The following is a 21,888-nucleotide window of genomic DNA, read 5'->3' as shown; positions in this document are numbered from 1 at the left end:
ACACACACACACACACACACACACACACACACACACACACACACACACACACACACACACACACACACACACACACACACACACACACACACACACACACACACAGAGAGAACTCAACAAGGTTTTACAGTAATTATACTGCCTGTGGAACCTCAGCCAGGATAGGAACATTCCAATGAATTAATCTAAGAATTTGCATTGAGGGAACCGCAAAAGCTCACAGATGGTGCACACGCAAACACACTGCAGAGCAATAAGGGTTAGTACTTTAGGGAACGCTGCTACTCCAAAGCCGGGAGCTATGCTTCTGAGATCAGACTTTGATGGATCTGATGAGAGTTCGGGAGGAATTTCAAAAGAAATGACTGCTCTATTCAGAATGTGCATTTGTGCATTAATTCATTCGTTCGACTGTGTGTGTGTTTGACTGTGTGCTCATCTCTGGGTATGCATGCTCTTGCACACACGTGTGTGTGTGCGTGTGTGTGTTGCATGTTTGTGCTACTCTGCGTGACCTTCATCCAGACTGTTCCTTACAGCATATTATTATTTGTTCATTTAGCTTTAATTACCCCACATGGCCCGGCAAGGAATGTACAAAGAATAAAGCAGCTTGTAATAGCATGCAGGGAAGGATGGAGGGAGGGAGGGAGGTAGTAGAGGGGGGGAGGGAGGTAGTAGAGGGAGGGAGGGAGGAAGTAGAGGGAGGGAGGTAGTAGAGGGAGGGAGGGAGGTAGTAGAGGGAGGGAGGGAGGGAGGTGTAGTAGAGGGGAGGGAGGTAGTAGAGGGAGGGAGGGAGGTAGTAGAGGGAGGGAGGGAGGTAGTAGAGGGAGGGAGGGAGGGGGTAGTAGAGGGAGGGAGAAAGACATAGACAGAAAGTAAAAGAGACAGACAAACCAGCTCCCCAGCTGCTCCCTGTTTAAAGGAGGCTGTAAGGACTGGGTCAATGGAGCTGTGATTTGTAGGTCAGAAGCAAAAAGGTGAAAAATAAAGCCGGACAGCACAGATGAACTAGAACAGGGGATGGAGCCCTCGGCCAATCGGTCTACATTGGTGCTTTTAGCGCTATAGGGAAGAGACAGATAGACAGAGAAACAATGTGAAAGAGCGGGGGAGAGAGACAGAATCACAACATGTGGCGGTTTACCATTGGTTACCAATGAAATAATGCCAATGCTAAATGACTGTATGCGTGACTATTACCAAGTTGACAGGTCAAATAAGTACAAAGAGAGGGCTTATGATGATAAACGGCATGCCGTTGCTTCAAGTGAGGAAAGTCTTAACTCGGGACTAAGTTGACATGACCTAATAACACAACGAATTGGAAGCACACTGTATTTCCTAGCCTCTAAAATAAAAGGTTGAGGTTTCTTCATCAAAGTTAACAATCTATGACTGAATGCCAGCCGGGGGCATCAACAATCCCTGTACGTCACATATCTATGAATCAGCAATGTGTCGCGCTGATAATGCCCTCACCTCGACCCACCCTCTATAAGCAGAGGGGGATTTCAAGGAATTCAATCTACAATGAAAGCATGCCTTGCTATAAGAAATGTTGAAGCACGGTATTCACAAAGAAAAGTTGTCAGGGGCAAACAACAACTATATTGCGTTGAGTCCAACGTTTAATATAAATCATTATGCAGCAAAATAACGCTCTGTCTGCATAGCATAGGACAGCCAGCAGCAAACAGATAAGGAGGAGCCAGCTTCACAATACAGCATTGTACAGCCAGCAGTCCAGTACAGCACATGAGCGTGGTAATGCAACAGAGGCACTTAATGAAACAGTGTGAATGCTGTACTGCGGCAGAGCAAGATGGGAATGGAGGATGTGTGCGTCTGTGTGTGTGTGCGGTGTGTGTGTGTATGTGTGTGTGTGTGTGTGTGCATGCGTACGTGTGTGCGTGCGTGCGTACATATCCGACCCTCTCAGGGAAGCAGGCGTGACAAAGGACAGCCAGGGCTATTCTGCTGCACAAAGCCCAGTCAGCTAGAGCGACTAGGCTCCAAAGGCACAAAGAGAACCAAATTTCCTCTGTCCCCTGTTCAGCTGTTCAGCGGAAATGGACAGATCTCCCCAAATGCTCGGTGACTGGCTATCTCTATCCGTCGATGGAACTATTTATCTTTCTCAATCTCTCTTTCTCTATTGAAGTAGTGTTGTGTTCTGTTGAAGTATGTAGTGTTGTGTCTCTCGTTGTGATTTGTCCTATATTTATATTGTATTTAAAAAATATATGTTAATTTTTATCCCAGGCCCTCATCGCCGCAGGAGGCCTTTTGGTCCCTCCGTCTCCCTCTCTTTCTATATCCGTCTGTCTCTTTACCTGTCTGCTTCTCAATTTTCAATCCCTTCTCTTAATCTGTCGCGTTTCCCTGTCTCTCCCTCTTTCTCATTCTTCCTAAATTCCAGTTCTCTTTTTGCTTCACTCTCCTCCTTCCCTCCCACCTTCCCTTCCTCCTTCTCCCTACCTCTTCTTACTAGGAGGAGTAGCAGGGGTTTCCATGGTGTTTAGCATTCAGCACATCTCACTGCAGCATCACAGGCATATTTGTTTTTAGAGACCTACTCCTGAAAAAATTCAATGCTTAGAGGGGAACATTTTGTTGTTGTATGCTTTTGCAGTAATAGAACAGAACACAAATGCCATCATATGTATGGTCACAGGCACACACACACACACAGACAGACACACACACACACACACACACACACACACACACACACACACACACACACACACACACACACACACACACACACACACACACACACACACACACACACACACACACACACACACACACACACACACACACACACACACACACACACACACACACACACACACACACACACACACACACACACACACACACAAAGTATCTGCAATGAAACCCATGAAAATAATGGATGGAAGTTAATGTCATATACATGGCATTCGGCACACATACGATTAACCTTGAGTAATTTGGGTATGAATCGGGCGGGAGAATTTGCATGATTTCCTCTCTGTGCTTCCCCTCGTCTAAAAGAATCCAGGTCAATGTGCTAATGAATAGCCTTCACTCTGTCGATACCCACTTAAATGGCTTAATTCCTCCATTGGTTTGTGCACAGAACTCTCAACAGCACTCCTAGTCTGTATCTACATTATGATAGCATGATTGAGAGTATATTTAGACACGTGGAATTCATAACAGCTGTGTGGTCCTGTTTGGCTCAGTTGCTAAGAGCGTGCCACGAACAATACCAGGGTTGGGAGTTCAATTTCCACTGGGTCACATGCTTAAATGTAAGCACTCACAAGTCGCGTTGGATAAACGCACATGTTGAATGGATTGCATTATTATATTATCAATCACTATCAGGGAATTACTGCATCTGTGTTCAAAAAGTAGGCTGTGTCAGTTAAATTTGTCTCTGAGCATCTTTGTTGCATGAGATATTTCGTGGTTGTGTCTTCCTGCCTGTGGTTGTGTATTTCCAGCACTAACCGTTCCCCAGATGAGGTAGCAGCAGCCCCAACCTGCATGGTGACTTTTTAGTGGCTAACAGCTAACAGCAGCATAATTAAAAAGCACTAAAGCTCTATGGAGCAGGAATGCATCTAAACAGAGAGGTTAGCATATCCCACTAGCTCAGCCACAGGCCTTCTCTAATTAATTATGGCTTAATGAGCAAGGGGGAGAGAAGTGACTGGTAAATATTGTCCTAACTGGCCGATACCTCTACTGAAGGGTATCACTGGCACCCCCTGTGGTCTTAGCTATTCAGTTAGCTTTTAAGACACGACTGTGACTCGAGCAGGTGTTTTTAATCACACCCTCTTAACCACACCCTCACAGTGCCTAAAAACACTCTTTTAATGATTTCATTTAAATGAAACACTAAGAAAATGCAAGGCAAACTAATACTTAACAGAAATCTTTTGGGACATTGCTTACCTTTGACGAGTTTTCCCATTTTGATACCATTTCAAGAGAGAAATAACAAAATGTGTCGATAAGTAAGTTTTTACACTGTAGCTATACTCACTCAAACCCCTTAACTGTTTTGTTGTTTAATTGCAGTGTCCCATTATTCAAAACTGTTATTTTACGCACGAGTGTGCGACTAGGTGCTAAATTTCAGCAAAGATGGCTAATTGTCAGACTTTAAACCTAAAAATATTTTTGGGCTTAACTTTAAGACGACGTAAAAATAAAAATAAATTAATGAAAAAGGCTCTGGGCAATTACATCAGATGAGATTAATAATGTTTACCAGATGGTACTGGAAGAGAATCTGCTTGGATGATAAGTAGGTGATAATGTGGACGACGTAGAGTAGAGTTAAACTCAGGTGATCTTATCAAAGGCATCATTAGCTGTATTTCACACCCATGAGAGCGCTTCTCCTCTCTAGAACTAATCTTTATTAATAGGCATGCAAAATGTGTTAAATTAAACTAAATTATACAGTAGTATACTGGCAGACTCTATGATGCCCCTGATATTCTGTTATTATACATTTTGTTTGAAGTGACTGTGCAGCTTGGCACTGTTGAGGGAGAGTGTGTGGTCGTTCAGTGAAATTCTTTTGAGGAAATCCACAAACCAGATTCCTTCTATTTCACTGTTATCCCATCCAATTAGCTACCAGCCAGACATTTAAAAACATATGTGTTGGATGGAGCTGGTGGCTGAGGTCTGGCATCTATTGTGTGGTGTGTGTGTGTGTGTGTGTGTGTGTGTGTGTGTGTGTGTGTGTGTGTGTGTGTGTGTGTGTGTGTGTGTGTGTGTGTGTGTGTGTGTGTGTGTGTGTGTGTGTGTGTGTGTGTGTGTGTGTGTGTGTGTGTGTGCGTGCGTACATGTGTGTGTGTGTGTGCGTACATGCATGTGATCGTGGTTGCTCATGTAAGTGTGTGTGTGTGTTTGTGTGTGTGTGTGTGTTTGTGTGTGTGTGTGTCTGTGTGTGTGTGGGTGTGTGTATGTGCGCAATGCCACACGTTTGGCTGTGTGTGGGCACAGCGTGACCATATGTTCTGTGCAAGTAGCTCAGTTTAACCTAGCACAGCACAAGCAGGCATGAGACACAGCCAGAGAGATAGAGATCAGATAGTCTGTGAGTGGGGGCTAAAACAGCACTACGGCTTAAATACCAGCAGTGTGAACACTGGTAAAGATCATCAGTCGCACAGAATACACTGAACTAACAGCAGCACAGAGAGGAGGTGAGAAATTCCCCCAAACATGCAGTGTTCCATCCTGGGGAAAGAAGAGACGGGAGCGGCGATATTTGTGGAAGTATCCTCCCCTCCTGAGGGATGCTGCATGTCAGTTCTAGTGAGAGTGTGAGTGGAAGATTAGTGTGTGTGTTTGTGTATGTGTGTTTGTGTGTGTGTGCGTGAGTGTGTGTGTGGCCGGAATGGATTTGCTCTCTAAACCAAAACTGAGCACACACGCAGTCTTCACAGTCAAAGTGACGAGCGGTGGAGTCAGGCTTCCGCTTTGCATCTTTCATTTATTTCGGTCTGCGGGTGAAACATGGACAAAGGGAACCACTGAGCCCTACGGCAGCCCTGCACCTACACCTCCAGCCACCGGGAGGCACTGCAGGCAGGAGTTGAATAGCCCCCCCCCAATGGTAGAAGCCTTGCCTAGGGGCATGTGCCAGTACCCACCATATTGGAATTCAAAGCGGGGGAATCCCAACAAAACTGTTCACTACATCAGGATAGCCAGCTGTCCAGCAGTCATTTGGTGAGAGCCACAGACAATTGTCATGGAGCAATAGCTAAATATTGTCGTGAAGCAAAAGCACATTTCAGTTATTGCTGGTGTGACTGTCATTGTTATCCACAAGTGTATAACAGTAAAACCAATAACAGTAAACCGATTTCTCCAGGATTCTAATTCTAATCCCGTAATTGACATTCCTATGCACAAATCCTAACAGATGCCTACATGAAAAGTGGCAATCGAGGCTGATTACTGGGCTGGAAAAGCACCCTCTAAACAGTGGATGTGAGGGGCTACCAGGGCGCCCGTTACAGCGAGGAAGGGTCTGCGAGGCAGTGTGAGATCGGCAGTTATAGGAGGGGCCTTTGCATATGCAGTGTCACGTCGTAGGGTTGTACTCCCAGAGGAGAGCAGAGGAGAGCAGAGGAGAGCAGAGGAGAGCAGAGAGAGCAAGGACAAGGACAACGAGAGAGAGAGAGAGAGATAGGGCTGAGAGAGAGAGAGAGCGAGTGAGTGAGTGAGAGATAGGGCTCAGATAGAGAGAAGGCTGGCAGCATTTCCATCCCAACCCTAAGTGGCCCGCTGCGACTCTGAGTGCCGCTCACAATGTCACATTCCCATTGAGAGCTCACTTTCTCAATGACAATTGCTCCCTGTCTATCAAGCCACACAGGTTTGGTTTGGAATTGGCTCACTTCGATAAGCCTAGTCATGCTCATCGACCTCTGTCATTGGTCATCACAAAGGGACGGCTTAGTCATCAAAGGAGTGCCTTGCCTTTCTCCCCCATGGCTCGTCCATCTGAGATCGCTGAAAAGCTGCACTGGGCATGGCAACCAGGCTAAATAATAGCTGAGCACAGTAGATAGTATTAGCTAATCATAAGAGGACACAGTCAACAATCATGCTGAAACACACAGACACGAAAGTAAACGTGCACACACACCAGCACAAGCACGCGTACATGCACACAGTAGCTGATGTGCATAACTACCTAGTGAAACATTGCAAAACAATGCCACTTCAATGCCAGAGGAGTGTTTTTCCCTGTCTGCATATGTAGATTGTAAAGTGTAGCTGACGTGGCATCTGTCATTTGGGATGGGCCAGCAGGAGATATGATGGAGTAACAGTGATTTAGTGTGACAGGGACACAAGGCCACAGTATCAATCACAGGAGAGTGGCCTACATACACTGACTCCAGAACTACCCGACCAATCCTGACCCTTCCCCCTTTACAGTGCAACCTATCACAGGCTGATCTACAGCATGCCACTGCACCAAAACAGGATGTCAACTTTTGGAGAGTAATAGACAACAACAAGTCTGCCAGGCAGGAGCACCGCCCTATTATTCTTACACCAAAGTGGGTGCATTTGAATCTTGACCATAACAAGCTGCATTATCTAAAAAATTAAAAAAAAGACAGAGAGAATTTTAGGACAGAATTAAATGTCCAATCTCTGATTAACTCTTATGGTATCGTAGAAATGTCATTCCTAGAAGAGAGATTCTCATTCAAGTCAACGTTCTGTAACAGGAGGACCGGCAGCCATATTGAATGTATGTTGTACCCATTAACCACGGAGTAAAAGCAGGAAGTTCATCCTTCAATGTGTGCTTAATTTTCAAGTCATTCTATTTCTATGTACTGTACCTTGCTGAGTTGGCTGGAGGGGGAGCCGTTGCCGTTGACCGTGTGACATTTGAAGTTGAGCAGCGTGTCCCCGATGGCATCCTGGTTCCTCTGACCAGAGAAGGGTGGCAGGGGGGCTCTCTGTACTGCCATACACGAAAGACCCTGGAAGTTAGACGGCCTGATCAGAAAGGCCTCCATGGCTATGTTTGGGGACACCTGGATGGAGTCAGAGCGATAGGAAGAATGGGAGTAAGTGAGTTTATCTTCCTGGTCTGAACATAAATGGCTGACCCTTAACAGTGTCATTCTGAAGTGTCATTCTGCACTGAATCGATAAAAAGATGTTGATGAAAAACAAAACAAATTTGCTGATCATGCTGAGCTGCGAGACTAAAAGGATGATGAAGTACAGCAGGCCTGGACAATTATTTTCCATGGAGGGCCACATTAGAATACATTTTTGCCATCACGGGCCAGAATTATACAGTTGAAGTTGGAAGATTACATACACTTAGGTTGGAGTCATTAAAACTAGTCTTTCAACCACTCCACAAACTTCTTGTTAACTAAATATAGTTTTGGCAAGTCGATTAGGACATCTACTGTGTGCATGACACAAGTCATTTTTCCAACAATTGTTTACAGACAGATTATTTCACATAGAAAATTGGAAAATTCCAGAAAATGATGTCATGGCTTTAGAAGCTTCTGATAGGCTTATTGACATCATTGTGTGTCAATTGGAGGTGTACATGTGGATGTATTTCAAGGCCCAACTTCAAACTCAGTGCCTCTTTGCTTGACATCATGGGAAAATCAAAAGAAATCAGCCAAGACCTCAGAATTATTTTTTTTAGAACTCCACAAGTCTGGTTCATCCCTGGGAGCAATTTCCAAAAGCCTGAAGGTACCAAATTTATCTGTACAAACAATAGTACGCAAGTGTAAACACCATGGGACCACGCAGCCGTCATACCGCTCAGGAAGGAGAGATAACCGTCTCCTAGAGGTAACCGTACTTTGGTGTCGAAAAGGGCAAATCAATCCCAGAAGAACAGCAAAGGACCTTGTGAAGATGGAGGAAACAGGTACAAAAGTATCTATATCCACTGTAAAACGAGTCCTATATCGACATAACCTGAAAGGCTGCTCAGCAAGGAAGAAGCCACTGCTCCCAAACCGCCATTAAAAAGCTAGACTACGGATTGCAACTGCACATGGGGACAAAGATCATACTTTTTGGAGAAATGTCCTCTGGTCTGATGAAACAAAAATATAACTCTTTGGCCATAATGACCATCGTTATGCTTGGATGAAAAATGGGGAGACTTGCAAGCCAAAGAACACCATCCCAACCATGAAGCACGGGGGTGGCAGCATCATGTTGTGGGGGTGCTTTGCTGCAGGAGGGACTGGTGTACTTTACAAAATACATGGCATCATGAGGGAGGAAAATTATGTGGATATAATGAAGCAACATCTCAAGACATCAGTCAAGAAGTTAAAGCTTGGTCACAAATGGGTCTTCCAAATGGACAATGACCCCAAGCATACTTCCAAAGTTGTGGAAAAATGGCTTAAGGACAAGGCATTGGAGTGGCCATCACAAAGCCCTGACCTCAATCCTATAGAACATGTGTGGGCAGAACTGAAAAAGCGTGGGAGAGCAAGAAGGCCTACAAACCCGACTCAGTTACACCAGCTCTGTCCGGAGGAATGGGCCAAAATTCATGCACCCAACTCATTGTGGGAAGCTTGTGGAAGGCTACCCGAAACGTTTGACCCAAGTTAAACAATTTAAAGGCAATGATACCAAATACTAATTGAGTGTACGTCAACCTCTGACCCTCTGGGAATGTGATGCAAGAAATAAAAGCTGAAATTAATAATTCTCTCTTTTATTATTCTGACATTTCACATTCTGAAAATACAGCGGTGTTCCTAACTGACCTAAGACAGGGAATTTTCACACGGATTGTGAAAAACTGAGTTTAAATGTACTTGGATAAGGTGTATGTAAACTTCCGACTTCAACTGTACATCATGTGTATGACTGTGTTGACAGATATATCTACTGTAAATCACATCCAGATATGCTACTTATTTTACTGTTTTAACATGCACAAAAATAAACCACATCCATGTCCTCCGTTTGGTAGGTATTTTCATTATTAAACATGAAATGAACTACATGGAGGGTAAAGTACACTGTGCATTCAGCACCACGGACAGAACTCTTGTTAACGGGTATGCACAAACACACAATGAAGAGAGAGCTCAACATTACACTTAAATTACTCAATCAGTTTGAGGAGTGAAGTCTCTGATGGGCATCGACTAGAGCAGTGAAGTCAGGTATGGTTTCTGACGTCGCTATGCACAGGATTGCTGAGAGGTGAGAGTCAGTAAGAGATGATCTGTGTCTTGACTTTTTATATTTCATCACTGAAAATGTCTGTTCTCATACATAGGTTGTTCAAAACCCTACAAACATTTTCTGAGCATGACTCCTAATCTTTAGAAAGTTTTTTCATCGAGAGATGCATAGAACCTTGTCAGTGACATTGTTTTGAATAGTTCTCCAATCACTGCATCATACTGAAGATCGATAAGCTCAAGTTGCAGGTCAGCGGGAACGTTATCCACATTGAAGGTGAATGGAGAGGAAACTAACAGCATGTCATTTTCCAACCCTTTGAAATCCTCAAAACGACGAGAAAACCCACCGTTCAAAGCACGCAGCAGCGAGGTATACTTCTCCCGCTGGTCATCTGATAAGGAACAGGCTAATAGTGTCGGAAGGTGGGTGAGATTGTTGGCTTCTACTTGGTGGGTCAAGAGGAGTCATTTTCCCGTGAAGGCTTTGACAAGGCTGTTCATCTGATGTGCAAAAAGGCCCTTCCCTTGTGGTTTGGAATTAAGTTCATTCATGAGGGCCATGATGTCCACGGTGAAGGCAAAATCAGCCAACCATTCTTTATCTTGCAGTTGAGGGAAATTCAAATATTTTCCTTTCATTTGCAAAAATGTAGCAATCTCTGACTTCCGGTCCAACACCCTTTTAAGCACCTTCCCCAAATTCAGACAACTCACGTTTTTGTGGTAAGGGAGATCTGCATGACAAGACTCTGTCTCTTCCCACAGTGAGACAAACTGCCTGTGGTTTAAAGATTTAGCTCTTATGAAGTTTACCACTTTAGTGACTGTATCCACAACATCGCTAATTTTCAGATCACATTTACAGAGTATCTCTTGATGAATAATGCAATGCAGGGGGGAAAAATCTGATCTGGGATCAGCTCAGCTATTTGATCTTGTATCCTTTTCAAAAGACCAATGCGTTTTCTTGTCAAGTCTGGGCACCCATCAGTGGTCACACTGGATAACTTTTCAAAACTCAGTCCCAGTTTTTCCACACACTTATTAACCTCCTCCAATGCATATTTCCCTGTGGTTGTGCTCTTCATTGACTGCACTGAAGCAAGCTCCTATGTCATTTTAAAGTCTGGGGATATACCTCGTAAGAATATCAACACCCGCGCCGTGTTCATGTGCATCAATGCTCTCATCCAGGGCCAAGGAGAAATAGGTCAAATCCTTTACCTTGTCTTTCAACTGTTGTTCCGTATTCTCTGCAATGGCCTCAACACGCCGTGTCACTGTTCGTCTTGACAAACAGCTCTTTCTTGTCGGGGCAAAGTATTGGTGCAGAGTCAATTAAACATTATTTCATGAATTCGCCCTCAGCGAATGGCTTGGTATGTTTCGCAATTTTGTGGGACAGTACATAGCTAGCTCTCGCAATTCCATCGTTTGCTGAATGCAGTTTTGTGAAAAGACCTAGCTGCTTTTGCAACCGAGAATGCAATTCTTTCGATGCACTTGCCCTCTGCTCAGAAGACATATTCCTATAATGTCTCTGCATGCTTCATATGGAAGTGTCGGGACAAGTTGTAGTCTTTCAAGACAGCGATGCTCTCTTTGCACACTAAGCACACAGCTTTCCCTGATACCTCAATAAATAAATATTTCGATGTCCACTCTTGCTGGAACAACCTACGTTCATTGTCTACTTTCCTTAACTTTGAAATCTTTGAAAAACACATTTCTAGCTAGCTCCTATTTGTAACTGTGACGTGTCTGACAGCCTGTCAGCCACTGTCTGCCCTCGTGCAGTTATTTATATATGCCTTCAAAACAAATGTCCCGCAAGTGGTGGGAGTTAAATCATTACACAAAGGCGAGAATTCATTGGGCTTTTAATTTGAATAACATGGCAAAATCTTTATGTGATCTGAGCATGATTCCGCGGGCCACATTGAATCAGATCGCGGGCCACATTGAATCAGATCGTGGACAGCATACGGCCCCCGGGCCGGCCTTTGAGCTGACTTTGAATTTAAAATGATACCGCACTTTGGATTTGAAATGAAACAATGGCTACATTTGTTACGCGTGCTCCCGCTCCCCCTCTCTAGTGCTCTCTGGTGCCAGACGGCCCATCATTATGCACACCTGTCACCATCGTTGCGCGCATCAGCGCATCATTGGACTCACCTGGACTCTATTACCATATTGATTGCCTCCCCTATATCTGACATTTCCTCAGTTTCTTCCCCGTGTCTGCACTAATGTTGTTTTGTTCCCCTTGTCCAGACGCTGTCTATGTTTTATTTCATGTCCGTTATTTATGAAATATTCACTCCCTGTCCTTGCTTTTCATCTCCCAGCGTCTGTCCTCACAACATGATTTATCACTCATTTCTATTGGACACAAAATGATCTGAAACACAACCAAAGGAAATGCATCCGACATATGTGTAGAGACACGCTTGATGTAGTCATTCTTTGCTATGAATATGGGACCAACTACTTAACTTATTACTACTTTTAAATACACATATCAGTGAATTTCTCTTTTGGTCCTCTAAAATGGGATCTGCACTTTAAACTCATAGTCATTGTATGATTTCAAAATCCAAAGTGCTGGAGTACAGTGCCAAAACTACAACAACAACTAAAATGTCCCTGTCCCAATACGTTTTGAGCTCCCTTAAGCTTTGATTCCAAAACCAATCTTAGTGACACTTTATAAGTTATCATTTTAAGGGTTTAAAGAGTGAACATTTAGTTTATAGACGTTTGTGTGCCTTTGATGTTTGTTTACCTACCTTTGATATGACCTGCGTGTCTATGGTGAGAGCCAAGTCGGCGATGCGCTCCACACACTGGACAATGCGTGTACATGCCCGGGCCTCGTTCTGAGCCATCCACAGGATGTGTTCCTCCACCAGCATCATGTTACTGGCTATGTCAGAGATATAGTCCCCTAGCTACAGGATTGAGGAAATGAAATGATGAGGGTGGTGATGGTGACTTGATTCATTATATAAAGATTTTCTTTAGATTAGCGGCTCCAATGGGGCATAATCACTTAACTGTGATGACAGTTGAACTACATCACATTCACAGTTTCTTTATTCTAACTGTTCTGTGGAGAGATTGGGTTGGCATTAATCAAGGTGTATCTGGGCATCCAAGTATTGTTAGGTGTTCTAGTAGGACCCCGTGTTGAGGAGAGCTCCAAATAATGATCTTCTCACGTAAAAATTCAATTCCACTACACTACTCTGACCTCTTTTGTGCGCAGACCCTATAGTTGCCTTCAGTCGTATAAAGCAGGGGTATTCAACCGGGAGTCCTCAGAATTACTTCAGGGGGTCCGCGAAAATGTACAATACCAGTCAAACGTTTGGACACACCTACTCATTCCAGTTAAGTCTTTATTTGACTATTTTCTACATTGTAGAATAATAGTGAAGATATCAAAACTATGAAATAACACATATGGAATCATGTAGTAACCAAAAAAAGTGTCAAACAAATTAAAATATATGTTATATTTGATATTCTTCAAAGTAGTCACCCTTTGCCTTGATGACAGCTTTGCACACTATTGGCATTCTCTCAACCAGCTTTGTTAAGTAATCAACTGGAATGCATTTCAATTAACAGATGCGCATGGTTAAAATTATATTTCTGGAATTTCTTTCCTTCTTAATGCGTTTGAGGCAATCAGTTGTGATGTGACAAGGTAGGGTTGGTATACAGAAGATAGACATATTTGGTAAAAGACCAAGTCCATATTATGGCAAGAACAGCTCAAATAAGCAAAGAGAAATGACAGTCCATCATTACTTTGAGACATGAAGGTCAGTCAGTGCGGAACATTTCAAGAACTTTGAAAGTTTCTTCAATTGCAGTCGCAAAAACTATCAAGTGCTATGATGAAACTAGCACTCATGATTTCCGCCACAGGAAAGACCCAGAGTTACCTGTGCTGCAGAGGATAAGTAAATTAAAGGTACCAGCCTCAGAAATCGACAATTAACAGCCCCTCAGAATGCAGCCCAAATAAATGCCTTACAGAGTTCAAGTAACAGACAAACCTCAACATCAACTGTTCAGAGGAGACCGCATGAATCAGGCCTTGCAATTCCTGCAACGAAACCACTACTAAAGGACACGAATAATAAAAATAAACTTGATTGTGCCAAGAAACATGAGCAATGGACATTAGACTGGTGGAAATCTGGTCTGATGAATCTAAATTTGAGGTTTTTGGTTCCAACCGCCGTGTCTTTGTGAGACACAGAGAAGGTGAATGGATGATATCTGCTTGTGTGGTTCCCACTGTGAAGCATGGAGGAGGAGGTGTGATGGTGTGGGAGTGCTTTACTGGTGACACTGTCAGGGAATTATTTAGAATTCAAGGCACACTCAACCAGCAAGACTACCACAGCATTCTGCAGCGATATGCCATCCCATTTGGTTTGCACTTAGTGGGACTATCATTTGTTTTTCAACAGGACAATGACCCAACACACCTTCAGGCTGTGTAAGGGCTATTTGACCAAAAAGGAGAGTGATGGAGTGCTTCATCAGATGACTTGGCCTCCACAATCACCCAACCTCAATCCAATTGAGATGGTTCTGGATGAGTTGGACTGCAGAGTGAAGGAAAAGCAGCCACCAGGTGAAGCTGGTTGAGAGAATACCAAGAGTGTGCTAAGCTGTCACTAAGGCAAAGGGTGACTATTTGACGAAACTGTAACATCGTTCGTCTGTTGTATGAAGAGAGTCAGACCGAAATGCAGCGTGTAGGTTACTCATGGCTTTAATTAAAATAATCGTGGTACATGAAATAACTGTATATGAAAACAACAAACGAAACGTGAAACCTATTACAGCCTATCTGGTGACTACAACACTAAGACAGGAACAAACACCCACAAATTACAACGCGAAAGTCAGGCTGTCTAAATACGGTTCTCAATCAGAGACAACGACAAGCACCTGACTTTGATTGAGAATCGCCCCAGGCAGCCAAGCCTAACTAGACACACCCCTAATCATACACAATCCCAATTACTACAAACCCCAATACGAAACACAACATATAAACCCATGTCACACCCTGGCTTACCCAAACATATACCAAAAACACAAAATACAATGACCAAGGCGTGACAGAACCCCCCCCCCCCCTAAGGTGCGGACTCCCGGACGCACCTCAAGAGCATAGGGAGGGTCCGGGTGGGCGTCTGTCCATGGTGGCGGTTCTGGCTCGGGACATGGACCCCACTCCATTAATGTCCTAGTTCCTCCCCTACGCATCCTGGGATAATCCACCTTCTCCGCCGACCATGGCCTAATAGTCCTCACCCAGATCCCCACATAACTGAGGAGCAGCTCAGGACAGAGGGGCATCTCGGGACAGAGGGGCAGCTCGGGAAAGAGGGGCAGCTCAGGACAGAGGGGCATCTCAGGACAGAGGGGCAGCTCGGGACAGAGGGGCAGCTCGGGACAGAGGGGCAGCTCGGGACAGAAGGGCATCTCAGGACAGAGGGGCAGCTCGGGACAGAAGGGCATCTCAGGACAGAGGGGCAGCCCGGGACAGAGGGGCAGCCCGGGACTGAGGGGCAGCTCGGGACAGAAGCAGCCTGGTACTGAGGGGAAGCCCGGTACTGAGGGGAAGCCCGGTACTGAGGGGAAGTCCGGTACTGAGAGGCAGCCCAGTACTGAGAGGAAGCCCAGTACTGAGAGGAAGCCTAGTACTGAGAGGAAGCTCAGGCAGGTAGTAGGCTCCGGTAAATCCTGGCTGGCTGGTGGAACTGGATGATTTAGGTTGTCTGGCCGATCTAGAAGATCTTGGCAGACTGGCACTTCTGGCGGATCCTGGCAGACTGGCACTTCTGGCGGATCCTGGCAGACTGGCGATGCTGGGCCGACTGGCGGCGCTGGGCAGACTGGGAGCACTGGGCAGACAAGGAGCACTGGGCAGACTGGGAGCACTGGGCAGACTGGGAGCACTGGGCAGACTGGAAGCACTGGGCAGACTGGAGACTCCGGCAGCGCAGGAGAGGAGAAAGGCTCTGGCTGCGCTAAACAGGCGGGAGACTCCGGCAGCGCAGGAGAGGAGAAAAGCGCTGGCTGCGCTGAACAGGCGAGGCGCACTGGACGCGCTGGGCCGACTGGGAGCACTGGCGGCGCTGGACAGACAGGAGACTCCGGCAGCGCAGGAGAGGAGAAAGGCTCTGGCTGCGCTAAACAGGCGGGAGACTCCGGCAGCGCAGGAGAGGAGAAAAGCTCTGGCTGCGCTAAACAAGCGGGAGACTCCGGCAGCGCAGGAGGGGAGAAAAGCGCTGGCTGCGCTGAACAGGCGAGGTGCACTGGAGGCCTGGTGCTGGAACTGGTGGTACTGGATCTAGGACACGCACAGGAAGCCTGGTGCGGGGAGCTGCTACCGGAGGACTGGTGTGTAGAGGTGGCTCTGGATAGACCGGACCGTGCAGGCGCACTGGAGCTCTTGAGCACCGAGCCTGCCCAAGCTTACCTGGCTCGATGCCCACTCTAGCCCGGCCAATAGGAAGGGCTGGTATGTGCCACAGCTGGCTCTGCACCCGTACTGGAAACACTGTGCGCTCCATAGCATAACACGGTGCCTGCCCGGTCTCTCTAGCCCAACGGTGAGCACAGGGAGTATGCGCAGGTCTCCTACCTGGCATAACTATTCTCCCTTCTAGCATCCCCCCAATATTTTTTGGGGGCTGTTTTTCCGGTTTCCAACTGCGTCGCCGTGCTGCCTCCTCATACCTGCACCTCTCCGCTTTAGCTGCTTCTATTTCCTCCTTGGGATGGCGATATTCTCCCGGCTGCGCCCAGGGTCCTTTACCGTCTAATATCATCTCCCAAGACCAGAAGTCCTCATATTGCTGCTCCTCAAAATTAACAGGGAGAGTAGGCTCAGGTCTGACTCCTGACTCAGCCACTCTCTGCGCTTTCCCCCGTTACTTTCGGTTTTCGCTCTGTATAGCCTTGCTCTCCTTTTCGACTCCATACGTCTATAGCCCTCTTCGCATTGCTGTAGGGAATCCCAGGCGGGCTCCTGCACTCGCTCTGGGTCGGCCGCCCACCTGTCGATTTCTTCCCACGTAGTATACTCCATGCTTCTGTTGTCCATAACATCCTCCTTTAGATCCTGCCAGTTCACACGCTGCTCGGTCTGTGAGTGGTGGGTGTTTCTGTATGTCATTCATCTGTTGTATGAAGAGAGTCAGACCGAAATGCAGCGTGTAGGTTACTCATGACTTTAATGAAAATAATCGCGGTACATGAAATAACTGTATATGAAAACAACAAACGAAACGTGAAACCTATTACAGCCTATCTGGTGACTACAACACTAAGACAGGAACAAACACCCACAAATTACAACGCGAAAGTCAGGCTGTCTAAATACGGTTCTCAATCAGAGACAACGACAAGCACCTGACTCTGATTGAGAATCGCCCCAGGCAGCCAAGCCTAACTAGACACACCCCTAATCATACACAATCCCAATTACTACAAACCCCAATACGAAATACAACATATAAACCCATGTCACACCCTGGCTTACCCAAACATATACCAAAAACACAAAATACAATGACCAAGGCGTGACAGAATCTCAAATACTTAAATATATTTTGATTTGTTGAACACTTTTTTGTTTACTACTTGACAACATATGTGTTATTTCATAGTTTTGTAGAAATTAGTCAAAATAAAGAAAAACACTTGAATGAGTAGGTGTGTCCAAACATTTGACTGGTACTGTATATCAAATAATAATATTGAAAAAGTGAATTTTATGTCATTTTTACTTGTAATGTTTTTATGAATATCGCTAGCAAAAACAGAATAGACTACCAAAATCTATGAAATCTATTCATTTTAAAGTGTTGTTTACATCACCTGATGATAAGACAAGTTGTTGCATTTTTGGGGGGCTAACATAGATTTTTTGGGGGGCCTAACATATGATGGGGATCCCTCGGTCTCTGGTTTGCCTCACCAGGGGTCCCCGGGCAAGAAAAGGTTGAAGACCCCTGGTATAAAAGAAATACATTTGGAATAGATTAGGGGGATAGCCGAATTACCTCTTCATCAACTGAGCTCTCAGGTGCATGATTGCCATAAGCAAGAAAAGAAGATGAAGGAAAACACACAGGTTTTCCAAATGAATTTTGAAGGCCACTATAGCGTGGGATGCTGGCAGGCTAAGACTCCTTCATTCCTAGAGTGTGAGCACATTTAGCATAATGTACTGATTCTTAAATCGAGTTCCGTTAACCTGCGGATCCCTCCATTTAAGCCACATGTGTCAAACTCATTCCACGGAGGGACGAGTGTCTGCGGGTTTGCACTCCTTTTGCTTGATTGATGAATTAAGGTCACTAATTAGTAAGCAACTGCCCTCACCTGAAAGTAAAAAACAAAAACCAGCAGACACTAGGCCCTCCATGGAATGAGATTGACACCCCTGATTCAAACTGTCATCTGACCAGTTTCAAGTCTCTTCTTGCAAATCACTCCTTAGAATTTGACAAATCCCTGCTTTCAAAACACTGAAAAGTGTTGTGAGATGTCAGTGTTTTTCAGTGTTTAGGAATAGCAACTAACAATATGTATAGTTTCCCCTCAAATTGAATGTTACCAAATTGCTTCACTGATGACATCTCAGGGAAATTAGCACCCAATGTCCAGCATTTATGGAGCTGGAGTCAAGTAGACTAGCCAGCTACCGGGGCAAAAAGAGACATATACTCATATGTGCCTTTCATTGGACTATAAACAGCTCGTCCAAAGAAAATAGTTCGGAGTTCTTTATTCAATCCCCCAGAATTTCCCAGGGATTATTTTATGACATTTGCGGGGCAAAAATGCTTGATTTTGCCAGAGGAATTCTGACATTATGCATGTAAATATGCAATGCTTTTGTCCAATTTATCAGGAAAATGCATTGATAAGGGACATAGTTTGTTGACGTGTGACTTGATTTAACTATGTTATGCGTTAAACGTGTGGAGACTGGTTGCCCTCTTTTTGTACTGTTTTATGCGGAAATAGTGCAGTGATTAGTCAAATGTGCAATTCCCCATACAATACGCGGAGAACTGTTGAGCAAAACAATGACTGCTGCGTGGAGGCTGAGGGTAAAATGCTGTGTGTGTGCGTGCATTCTTCTGTGTGTGTGTGTGTGTGTGTGTGTGTGTGTGTGTGTGTGTGTGTGTGTGTGTGTGTGTGTGTGTGTGTGTGTGTGTGTGTGTGTGTGTGTGTGTGTGTGTGTGTGTGTGTGTGTGTGTGTGTGTGTGTGTGTGTGTGTGTGTGTGTGTGTGTGTGAACAGCGGCTAAGTCCTGCTATCATACGTACTTCTCTACGCTGGTCCACCAGGCGAGTCAGCCTCTCAACCAGGTGTGTGACAAAGATGACATCCATCACATCGCTGAAGTCCCCCGCCCTGCTGGTGAAGGCTACCAGCTGCTGGGCTAACGGCTGGGCATTGCTGGTGTTGATGGTCATCTGGTAATAGAACAGTGATTGGGTTAGAAGAGGCTAGATCACTTGGATTTACACAGATACATTTCATATGTGCTATGAAATAACCGTTTGCATGTCTTCCTATGGGTATTAATCAAGCCGGATATTACATCAAATAAAAAAATAGTTAATGATTCAGATTATTCCATTTTAGACCCCCTTGTCTCGCGTTGTCTCTGCTAGTGAGAAAAATGTCCTACCTGGGTGAGCTCATGCAGTATGCGAGTCACCTCGCTGGCATATGGGCACTGGGTATAGTCATCCTCTGCCCACCGGCCTGCCCGGTCACAGCGTCGCCAGGCCTTCTTCTCCCTCTGAGTGAGGTGGTGTGAAGAGGCACCAGAAGGGCGGGGGGCATAGCCAAATGTGGATGGAGCACAGGGCAGGAAGGCCAGTATCCCTGCCAGGGTCTTTGGCCACCTGTCACAAGATATGGTATCAATGTCTTTGTCACCGTGATCCACAATAAGCCTCGATTTCCTGACTACACTACATTGATGTGACGCGTTGCCTTGTTATTATGTCGCATTACTAAGTTATCATTTATTGTTGATTGTTGATCTGCATGACATGTAAACAAACTTAATGGCACTGGATATTACATATACTGTAACATCTTACTGTAGTCTATATCTCCCTGAAAACACCCGCAAAAACACCAACGAAAGCAAGCTGGTTTCATTTCGACAATGTCATTTTGGCAATTTTTCATAATGTGAAAACAAAGGGAGTATATTGAGGAAAGACTGAGGATAAATCTGTTGTTGTGTTCAGAGGAACCGGTCCTGCTTTCTCCCCCTGTCATCATGGCACTGGCTACTTCGTAATCTATGGCACTAATCCCCCCCCCCCGATAAAAAAAAGGGTCTCATTTTCCAGCCCATTACGCCACTGCTTAGCAGAAACAAAGCCTCTCTGCTCGCTTCACTGGAAGTGGGTTGTAAAGTACAGGAGCAGTTCATGACAACAATGGAGCATACACGCGGAAACAAGACTGAAGGGAGAAAAACAGACAACTTCTCAAGACTTCCAGATGGACAGGGACAGGGACAGAGACAGAGGGAGAGGTGGAAAGCAGACCTGGGTTCAAATATGATTTGCCATCATTTAATGTGCTTGATTGAGCTTGCCTGACGCAATGGAACCAGTTGAACAGTTCCTAAAAATGGTAAACCCCTCCCATCTGGCACTCCAGGCAGACCGAAGCAAATGCTCAAAGTATTGAACCCAGGTCTCGTGGAGAGCCTGCTGGCTTTTCAACTCATAAGGCTTTAGCTGGATGGGAAAATGCCAGTCAGAGACTAATTGGGATGTTTTATAGAAAGCTACAGTATAAAGCTAGGGTACAGAATTATTAGCATTTTGGTGATTGATATGAAACACATGGCTTCCTAATGCTAATAACTGCTAGCTAAACAGTACTTACATTCCATGGATTTTTATTTTCATTTGACTGTTTACTTTCTTTGTTATCTAATTTTTATTTTATTTATTTTTATTTCACCTTTATTTAACCAGGTAGGCTAGTTGAGAACAAGTTCTCATTTGCAACTGCGACCTGGCCAAGATAAAGCATAGCAGTGTGAACAGACAACAGAGTTACACATGGAGTAAACAATTAACAAGTCAATAACACAGTAGAAAAAAAGGGAGTCTATATACATTGTGTGCAAAAGGCATGAGGAGGTAGGCAAATATTTACAATTTTACACTGGAGTGATAAATGATCAGATGGTCATGTACAGGTAGAGATATTGGTGTGCAAAAGAGCAGAAAAGTAAATAAATAAAAACAGTATGGGGATGATGTAGGTAAAAATGGGTGGGCTATTTACCGATAGACTATGTACAGCTGCAGCGATCGGTTAGCTGCTCAGATAGCAGATGTTTGAAGTTGGTGAGGGAGATAAAAGTCTCCAACTTCAGCGATTTTTGCAATTCGTTCCAGTCACAGGCAGCAGAGAACTGGAACGAAAGGCGGCCAAATGAGGTGTTGGCTTTAGGGATGATCAGTGAGATACACCTGCTGGAGCGCGTGCTACGGGTGGGTGTTGCCATCGTGACCAGTGAACTGAGATAAGGCGGAGCTTCACCTAGCATGGACTTGTAGATGACCTGGAGCCAGTGGGTCTGGCGACGAATATGTAGCGAGGACCAGCCGACTAGAGCATACAGGTCGCAGTGGTGGGTGGTATAAGGTGCTTTAGTGACAAAACGGATGGCACTGTGATAAACTGCATCCAGTTTGCTGAGCAGAGTGTTGGAAGCAATTTTGTAGATGACATCGCCGAAGTCGAGGATCGGTAGGATAGGCAGTTTTACTAGGGTAAGTTTGGCGGCGTGAGTGAAGGAGGCTTTGTTGCGGAATAGAAAGCAGACTCTAGATTTGATTTTCGATTGGAGATGTTTGATATGAGCCTGGAAGGAGAGTTTAGAGTCTAGCCAGACACCTAGGTACTTATAGATGTCCACATATTCATCCAGGGGGGTGATGCTAGTCGGGCGTGCGGGTGCAGGCAGCAAACAGTTGAAAAGTATGCATTTGATTTTACTAGCGTTTAAGAGCAGTTGGAGGCCACGGAAGGAGTGT

General features: G+C 45.1%; 1 protein-coding gene across 1 annotated transcript in view; it reads right to left on the bottom strand.

The window, feature by feature from the left end:
* The window catches only part of LOC124041401 (adhesion G protein-coupled receptor A3-like), a 209,797-nt gene that overhangs the window by 125,109 nt on the left and 62,800 nt on the right, over positions 1-21,888 (bottom strand). The window contains exons 7-10 of the mRNA XM_046358926.1: positions 19,500-19,719; positions 19,132-19,281; positions 12,545-12,706; positions 7,392-7,589 (exon numbers count right to left, since the gene is read on the bottom strand). Of these exons, the coding sequence (XP_046214882.1) occupies positions 7,392-7,589; positions 12,545-12,706; positions 19,132-19,281; positions 19,500-19,719 (730 nt within the window). The remainder of the gene's footprint in view (positions 1-7,391; positions 7,590-12,544; positions 12,707-19,131; positions 19,282-19,499; positions 19,720-21,888) is intronic.

The sequence above is a fragment of the Oncorhynchus gorbuscha genome, linkage group LG08, assembly GCF_021184085.1.
Source record: "Oncorhynchus gorbuscha isolate QuinsamMale2020 ecotype Even-year linkage group LG08, OgorEven_v1.0, whole genome shotgun sequence".
NCBI lineage: Eukaryota > Metazoa > Chordata > Actinopteri > Salmoniformes > Salmonidae > Oncorhynchus > Oncorhynchus gorbuscha.
Note: the sequence above shows the minus strand (reverse complement) of the source record. Positions and strands in the feature narration are given on the sequence as shown.